The 9,303-nt window shown below is 43.0% G+C and overlaps 1 protein-coding gene across 2 annotated transcripts in view; it reads left to right on the forward strand.

Moving 5' to 3' along the window:
• Nucleotides 1-9,088, forward strand: part of hccsb (holocytochrome c synthase b) — a 12,183-nt gene extending 3,095 nt beyond the window's left edge. The window contains exons 2-8 of one of the 2 annotated variants that reach the window (XM_080020186.1): nucleotides 913-1,034; nucleotides 2,733-2,780; nucleotides 5,032-5,195; nucleotides 5,642-5,790; nucleotides 5,913-6,032; nucleotides 7,021-7,107; nucleotides 7,585-9,088. In XM_080020186.1, coding sequence (XP_079876312.1) covers nucleotides 926-1,034; nucleotides 2,733-2,780; nucleotides 5,032-5,195; nucleotides 5,642-5,790; nucleotides 5,913-6,032; nucleotides 7,021-7,107; nucleotides 7,585-7,783 — 876 coding nt within the window. In that variant the 5' untranslated portion in view covers nucleotides 913-925 and the 3' untranslated portion in view covers nucleotides 7,784-9,088. The remainder of the gene's footprint in view (nucleotides 1-912; nucleotides 1,035-2,732; nucleotides 2,781-5,031; nucleotides 5,196-5,641; nucleotides 5,791-5,912; nucleotides 6,033-7,020; nucleotides 7,108-7,584) is intronic. The other variant, XM_080020187.1, reaches the window with a different exon arrangement.
• Nucleotides 9,089-9,303: the final 215 nt, after the last annotated feature.

Genomic DNA, 9,303 nt, shown 5'->3' on the forward strand with positions numbered 1-9,303 from the left:
TAAACTTTAAATAGATGTCAGACAATAGTTTTTTTTTTTTTTTTTTCCAAGTGCGCTATGTAACACTTGCCATGTGTGCTATGTAAACACTAACTTTTTTTCCACCGTAAAATAACAGCTTCAAAATCATTTTGATGGTGTACTGCAAATATGGAGAATGGCACCTCTTTCATTCCCACACACACACCCTGAACACCTGTTCTTGAACTATCTAACATCTCTGTTTTTAACGTACTCGATAATGTCCAGACCTGATTATCCGGATTATCTGGATTTATCCTTTCACACATGTAGCAAAAAAAGCTTGCAGCTTGGTTTAGACGACGGGCCGGGGCCTGGGTAGAGCGTGCAGGAGGCAGGACAGCACACCCAAGATGGCGGATGAGGCGACAGACTTATGAGTAGTTGGCCGTTTTTTTTGGCATTGAAACTCCATGTGTTTGGACGTATCCGCAATATAAACGAGAGAGTGGAAAGGAATAATAAAGAAAGGCGTACGCAGTTAATGAAACTATTTTCGTACACCAGACAGGACCGGAGTTTTATGGCAGCGTTGTAAAAGTGCAATTGCACCAGAAACTAGGGGTGCCAAATTCAAAAAGGTGCATAGTGCTTAAACGAAAAAATTGTAAGGAAATCCTGGCGGCACGGGGCAGCAGCTGTGTACACTGGCAAGGTCCCCTGCAAAACATATTTTATTGCAGTTATACTCTACCCAGTATTTGCAAAACAAATGAAAGCTCTGTCACAAAACTACTGTATTTTGTTACGTATCCTTACCACATTTTTAACTGGGGATACACAAATACTGAAGGTTTTTTTTTTAGTGGGTATACGGTGTATACCTGCGTATCACAAAGGCTACACCACTGTCTGTACTTCTATTTAGTATTTCGCTTTCCTCCCTGACAGGACTGGAGGCAGGATGGGAGCATCAGCGTGCACGCCCGCCTCTCCAACAGTCAGGGCCGAAGGGGTGATGGTCGCCCCACCTCAGGGCTTCCCCATGCCCCAGGAAGAGAAGCTTATCAAAGGTAGGAGTTTGAGCGGTCTCTAATCATTCTTTGCCCAGTCCGCCCCTCCAACAGCATTACACTTGTGTCATTTTACCAGGAGTCTTTAAGTTCTGGCTTGAGAAATTTGTGAAGCTCAATGGGGTGAACTTACTGGGTGCCGCCAACCCCATTGGGCCGAAACAGGAAGCTGGCTCCTGCATGAGGTGTTGGTCCGTTGTGACCTTCATGTGCTTCCACACAGCTATACAAATAAGAGGCAGCTGTTGGAGATTGTGTATCTATACAACAGTTGTAGCTATCGGAATCCCACAGTAAATGACCGTCGACAGAACCGGAGTTTCAAAAGACTTTCTTGAATAGTTTTAATGTCGGATGCAGCATGATTCGTACGTTCTGAAATTTAAAGTGTATGCACCTCGACAACAATTTTATTTTATTTTTTTGCCAAATTGACAATGCATTGCTTCGCGTGCATTTTTGAATGTACGCTACAATTATTTCATGAATTAATCATGATGAATTCGATATTCAGCTAAAGAAACGCGACAGAACTGCTTGGTTTTACCCACACATGATGGCCGTCTGAAATGAAACTTCCTTCCTTGCTACATACGTGGTTCATATGTGCCGTGCATTATGGGACAGGAGGCAGTTGACATTGTTGGCACCAAAAAAATCTCTAAAATCGGCCCGCCTCGGAATTCATACAAATAATTCTGAGAAGCGCACACCGCCACGTGCACACTCGGCTTCCACTCCTACTTGAAAAACAGTAACATGAGTTTTTTTAAATTATATTTTTAACGTTTTGAATAGGCTATAAACGGTAAAGTTTGTAGAACGTTTGGGGGAAAAATAGGCTTTTCGATTTTACTATTTACTGTCGACACGGCGGCCCCGTTGACAGTCACTGGGTTTGACGACACATTTTAGCATCCCTAATGCAAATGTACCTGGCAAAATAAAACCCATTCTTATCTGGAAAAAAAAATTCTCAGGAAAAATATCGCCAATATTTTGACACCAAAACAAACATGGATGCCATACAACAGGCCGCCGTGGTTTGTGCAGCGAACTTGCAGTGACATACCGTACACTAATTAGACCCTTATGAGTCTGCCACAATTCCACAAGTTGCTCTTGCTGCTGAAAATTGCCGTTGCGTTTTGAGGCTTTGACACACACACACAACACAGAGACACCAAACACACGCATTGGAGTTAAGTATTCTTTTTTAAAAATGTTATTCTTTTTTTATTATTTTTATTCTAGAGAGCAGTGGAGAGAGACAGGAAATGGGGGGGTAGAGAGAGGGGAGAGACAACTCTAGCCGCTCAATTGTGTTGTTTTGTGGCAATTACAGATTTAAGGTAACCTCAGGTGTCATTGAAGCACTAATGGTGCAAAGCTGGTAGCGGGAGCTGGTCAGAAAGCAAAGCAAACGCCACAGTTTTGTTTTTGTGTTGTAGCAAACTTGTGCATCTCTGTTTTATGTCAACGCATACAAATACAATCAGCCATTTTCTTAATTTTAATGAAAATATTCTCTTAATTCTGTAGCCCCTCTATACCATCTACTTAGCTAACATAAGATGCCAAAGGCAAGATATAGTGCAACATTGGGGTGTGGTGAGTGCATGTGTGCATTATTTAATGAAAACATTAGGCTGATAACTCTCATAACACTGTCTCCGTCTCTCCATACCTCCCTTTTAGTGTCTCCCCCCTCAGCGTGTCCCATGCACCAGGCCCAGGACGTCAATGGTAGGTGTTGCGGTGACCAGTGTCCACCTATTTCCATTGAATTGCCCTTCAACAGCCAGTATTATAACGGCGGTATGTGTAGAACAAATTAGTGATTCGCAGATGTTTAATACAGCTCCAAACTGTCTCTAAATCGTGAGTCCCAAGTTCAAAAAATAAACACAAAACTGTCATTGATTGCATATCACATTTTGTTCAAGTAAAACACCAAGTTAATGAGTTCTCACTATTATAGTAACTTAAATGTCATTACTCTATCAGCCAAATACCCACCAGTGAGTAGTGAATACTCTGTATGAAAGAAAAGCTACAGATCCATAACTAACAGGACAATAATGTAACTAACTTAATAATGCGTATTTGCCAGATACATTTTCAGACCTTGTGATGTGACATGTGTCTCCAGGTATCACATTGCAATCAAATTTTGTGTAAAGTGACCTGGGTGAGGGCTCAACATGAACTTTTAAAAGTGGTTGCCAGGTTGGCAACCAGTCATAAAAATATGAAACTGAAAATATGGTTTCCATTTTTAGTCACCTTGCAGTTATACCTCAGCTTAAAAATGAAAATGTGACATAAAATAATGTTTAGAATCTTTATTACAGTCACCAAACACAATTATTTGTAGTTTGTGTGTTTGTTTTATGTGATACTTTTATTCTAGAATTTGAATCTTGGGGAAAATCTGCAGTAAAGACAGATACGACCTGTGATAACACTAACCCCTCTGTTTATACTTGGCCTGATCACAATTAGTCTCTCTCTCTCTCTTACACCTACATGTACTGTATATGCTCACCACACAGACATTAAAATTCTCAACAGTCCTGTTTGTCCCCTCATTGTTAACAATGGTAAATTCATATTTGCATCTTTCCATTTTAAATTAGCTCTCCACCAGATGAGGTCTGAGCGATGCTCTCAGGGTGTAGCTGGGGTAGGGTTGGGGTTAGCCAACATAATAACTCCAAGAACTATATATTAAATGACACACCAAGGCTGATTTACAGAGACTCATATTATTGATACTCTACATTTTGTTGTGTTGTCCGCACTTGCAAACTCTTAAATAATTCCACTTTTATAAAACATATATTTTCTTATTGTTAAATATAAGCTTTTTTTTTTTTCTTAAACAAAAGATGTTGTGTGTCGATGACGCTGTTCAACATTCCCTCAAAACACAAGAACTGCTTCAGTCGTGTATTTATTCTGCTAATGAAAAAAAAAATCAAAATGCTTATGTTAAAAAACTAAGAAACAGATGTCATGGAAATTCCAGCCACTCAGGTGGAGGACGATGCATGGGGTGAGATAGTTTAGGTAAAACCGAAAATATAACAACTTTTTTGTATTGTATAGAAGATCGCGATCAGCCGGGAGCACTTTTCATGTCACCGAGTAACAGCAAAATCATCTCCCCCGGGGACCAGCTGGCTCGGGGGACTTGTATCACGTAGGTCACGTGGAACCGTCACTGTGAGGGTGTCACAAAGGCAGTTGCTGAGGGTGTAGTCATATGCATAGGTCACAAAGGTAGGTGCAATTGTTTCAGCAGTATCAACAAGTTCAGCGTCTCAGATTAACAGCCTTATGATGCACATGCTGCGTTTTGCTGGAACTTGGAAAACTGTTATTTGTGACCACATGACGAACCTGGCCCCTGTGCATTACTGCCTGCAGCTTTGTTTATTAAAAAAAAAAAAAAAAAAAAAAAATTTCTCATGTTTTTTTTCCCTCTCTCCTTTGCCATTAATGTTTGATGTTGAGGGTGTTCATAAATCTCACTGTATGTCTGGCTGTTTTTACAAATATAATAAAAATATTAAAGCAGTGACGTACTTGACGAAGCTCATTTGCATATATGAGGCCAGGAATAATTGTGCAATTTTGAGAGACCCCCTTGTGGTCTCAGAGCTTAAAGGTTGCGGAGCACTGAACCACTTCACATTTCTCAAAATACAATTAAGGCCCACAAGAGATCTTTTAAAAACAAAGTAGTTTGTAACCCAGAGTTATGTTTTTTTTATCCAAATGAAATAGGCTTTAATTTCTAAATGTAGAATGGTCTTTTCTGTTCTGTGGTACTTTTCACGTTTACTGGCTGCTAAAGTTCAGCATGTTTTAAAATTTTTGTGTACAAACAAATCCAAACAATTCGATCAACACGGTCAGGTTTAATCTTTCAGCCACTTTGGATTACGGGGGGGGCACACACACACTCTTTCTCTTTTTGTGTTTTCTGTAGCGGCTCCTCCATCAGAGTGTCCCATGCATCAGGCAGCCGCCCCCCCAGCAGCAGCAGCAGCAGCAGCAGCAGGGCCGGCCCACCAGGATCACGCATATGCCTTTGTGCAGTGTCCTATGAAGGCCGGGGCGGGCACAAATAATGACATTGATCCAGCGAATATGGTACCTGTAACAGTGATCTGGTGGTGCAGACGCCAAACGGGCCTCATTCACAACAGACAGTAAACTGTTCATACTTTTGGTCTGGAGAAAAGGGGCAATGGGGATTTCACCAAGCATGTGCAACCTCCCAGTTTAGATGGATCAGATGATGAACGCCAATGATTCCTAAACCAGAAGAGCGGCTTTTGCTGAAATTCTTAAGAATATAATATTCTCAGCAGAAGCCATGTCAGCCTACGGCTTTCTCACCAAGTCTCCATACTCATTTTGATCAGGCCATAAAAAACAAAGGATTAAAAAAAAAAAAAAAAAGATAAATGCGGTGAGGACGAAACGGCTCGACGGCTCCGTGAGCGAGGCCTGTCGCGTTTGCAGCTAGTAACCATGCAGCTGTCTGAAGGTCTGATCTGCGAAGACGTTCCAATGTTTTCCTGTTCCCCGTGCAGATGCCTCCCCCAAACCAGACTCCTGCAAAGGACCAGCCCTTCCCTCTGCCCCTCGCTCGGGAGGAGTCCAAAATCCCCAGGCATGGCACGGAGAAAAACTGGGTCTACCCGTCGGAGCAGATGTTCTGGAACGCCATGTTGCGGAAGGGGTGAGTATGTCTTAGGGCAGTAGCTGTGAGTCTGGTTCTTTGTGGCTGTTTTGGGTGGAGTCTCAGTCGGTTTCTCCCTCTCCCCTTCTCTGGCCTGCGTCTGCGTTCCTCCTGTACTGTAGATGGCGCTGGCGCGAGGACGATCTGGCCCCCCAGGACATGTCCAACATTATCAAGATCCACAACAAGAACAACGAGCAGGCGTGGCAGGAGATCCTCAAGTGGGAGGCCCTTCATGCACAGTGAGTGACGCCACGAGATGGAGGAAAACTTTTGACATTTTCTTTTCTGTTGTTTCTGCTGAGGTCAGCTAACTAGAAACTAAAACCTGACCCATGCTACAAAATTGTGCAGGCATATATATATATATATATATATATATATATATATATATATATATATATATATATAGCTTTTTTTTAAATTGATTTCTGGATTTATTTCATAGGCATATTTTTATTTGCGGTGATGACGGTAAGGAGCTCAGTACTGTGGTGATGTCACGCGACAGCAGCGTCTCTAACCAGGGTGGCTTTGAATAACTGTGGAGGTGGCCTGTTCCTGTGGGCGGTGTCAACTGTGAACGGAATTTCTCCTCCATGAGGAGAAATTTTGACGGCAATCCATCCTTAAATTTAAAACATGACTAAATTAAGACAAATCTTCACTTTTGGTAGGTGAAAACACCTCAAAAACAGGCTGCGAGTGGAGGGCACTTTGGAGGTTGCTCAATCTCAATACATGGGCCTCCTGTGGCTAAACCTCCACATCCTGATGACACGGTGACATGTTTTTTTTTCTTCAAGCCAAGGAAGATGAAGTGCAGCAGTGAAGCGTGCACACCGCGTTGATGATGTGCTCGTGATTTGCAAATGTCGTTGGTGACACAGCTGATTTTTATGCAACGCAACTTATGAAGTCATCCTCTCCTTGTGATCACTTTGTTTTCAGTATTCATTCATTTTTTCAGTCAGTTTGCATGACAATAACAGGATAAAGCAGAAGCTTACCAAAATGCACAGGGATAACATTTCAATGAGGAATTCTAAACAAGGGGAATCAATCAATATTCGATTAGTTGTTTTATCTGGAGGGGCGGGGCACGGAGCCCTTCCTCCTGACAACATTCTGAGTTGGGGTACAGACCTGGAAATATTGTTTTTAATAATTGGACACACACAAAAAAAATGGCTCATTATGTTTAATGCACCCGTCTCCTTCCTCTGCCAGTGAATGCCCGTGCGGCCCCTCTCTCAAACGCTTTGGAGGGAAGGCCAAGGAGTTCTCCCCCAGGGCTCGCATGCGCCACTGGATGGGGTGAGTTTCATACTGTTGTTTTTTTTAATATTTTGTCGCGCAGAGCAGAAGGTCAGTGACCTACACCCTCCTGCGTGTCAAGGATTTACTGTGGCTTTATTATTATCAGGTCTTCATTCTGAAGTATTTGATGTTCACCCTTGTTGTTAATCAAATGCATTTGAATTTTGTTAGGAGACATTTTTCAAGTGTTTATTTTATTTGGAATTTTAATTTTGCATCATATGGGTCGAACTTTGCCACCAGTATGGGCAGTATGTTTAAGTATTGTGGCAGCGTCCGCACACTGAGCCCAAGCCAGTGTCCACCACAAAGACGTTTGTCTCTCAGTTTTACTTGGCGTCCTGGACTGATGAAGGAATAGATCTCGTGTCTCCCTTCACGTCTCAATTTATACCAAACCTCGCGGCACAGCTGTCCAGACGAGGCTCCCCCCATAACCCCGCCCCCCCCGTAACCTCGTCCGCCTCTCGCCAGGTACGAGCTCCCGTTCGATCGCCACGACTGGATCGTGGACCGCTGCGGCAAGGAGGTGCGCTACGTCATCGACTACTACGACGGCGAGATCGACAAGAGCACGTACCAGTTCTCCATCCTGGACGTGCGGCCCGCCCTGGACTCCCTGGACGCCGTCTGGGACCGCATGAAGGTGGCCTGGTGGCGCTGGACCTCCTGAAAGGGGGAGGGGGGAGCCTGCCCGTCCCGTCTGGTGGTCTGTCTCCATCCATCACGCATATTATCACATACGTAAGTTCATGGAGCAAACAGGACGTACGCAGAGAGACTTAAAAAAAAAAAGTACAAGTTGGTGGCGCTCTAGGGGGGAGATGTACGCCCCCCCTTCAACCTTTGATGAAAATCAAACTTTTCACGTCGTCACTGGGAGAGCGGTGCCTCGATCCGGGAGTTTTTAACCTCAGAACGTCTTCCTTTTATTCCTCTGCCTGCGTCTTAGCCGCGCCGCATTGGAAAGGATCACTCCCCGGATCTACCAAACTGCCTTCTCGGGTGGGCGGGGGCGGGATAGGTTTTAGAACACACGGGACAGGAACGCAGACTCCGGTGACTGCTACGGGGGGCCGAATGGGACAATATAGGTCATTATCTTGATTTGCTTAATAGCACTGGGAGGCGCCAAGAAGGTTATCCATCAACGATGTCTTTCATCCGCGCTCCACCACAGCACTTGTGTAGGTTGGACGGGGGTAGAAGGAAAGTGATTCATTTCATTCATTTGGTTGTAATTAAAAAACAAATTTAACCTTGAAGTGTCGATGCCAATGATCACCAAATACTGTAATGTGACTTCCTCGTTGGCGATTTACTCAAGTGTTTGCTGGAATCAGTCATTTGAACGCACACGCGTATTATGTTCTCATCTGCATCTCAAGCGTTTTTAGTTTCTTCTGCCGAGACACAAGGATTGCTGGGACGCTGCTGCCGACATGCGATGTTGGATATTGGGAAAACTGCCGGTTATTTATTTTTCTATTTGTCATGAATCACTTGCGTACGAGTGTGTAGGCAGAAATAACTGTTGCAGCTAAATGCTGTCTCTTTGTCAACCGATTCCTCGTTGACTGGTGTTTTTGTGAAACCGTTTTGCTTCTTGGGTCATTTTGCGTTTTTCTTTTCTCTATTGTGGTTTTTGCTTAGTCTCTCTGTTTGCGCGTTGCATGTTCCCTTACGCTCGCCTGTTGTATTCCATTGAGATCCACGTGATGCAGAGTGAAATAATGAAATAATACCTTTTTATTTGGTCTTGTTTTATTCACATGACGTAATATTATCATGATTATTATAACACATTTGGAGAACATAAAAATAGTTGATAAATGTGTAGACCCAAATGTCAGATTTTGAATACATTAATATATGTATAAGACTGAATTTTAAACTGTAAACGGAGGCGTCCTGTTAGGCAATCAACGCTTTACAAATAAATCTAATTAAAAAATAAAAACAATTGCCAAAAAAATGACACTGTTTACTTTTGGCTCCTTGAAATCAAGATTCATAACACCCTGAAAAATGTACATAAAATCAGACAAAGATTTCGAGGTCGATGTGCAGTCAACCAAAAAGAAGAGAAGACAAAGTTTTCAGAATATTTTTCTTGCGAGCGTCTCGCTGTACGAGGGGCTGAGCAGCAGAGGGCGTCATATCCCAACAAACAGCTGCACCGCCCTGAGGGAG

Source organism: Zeus faber (assembly GCF_960531495.2).
Source record: "Zeus faber genome assembly, chromosome: 19".
NCBI lineage: Eukaryota > Metazoa > Chordata > Actinopteri > Zeiformes > Zeidae > Zeus > Zeus faber.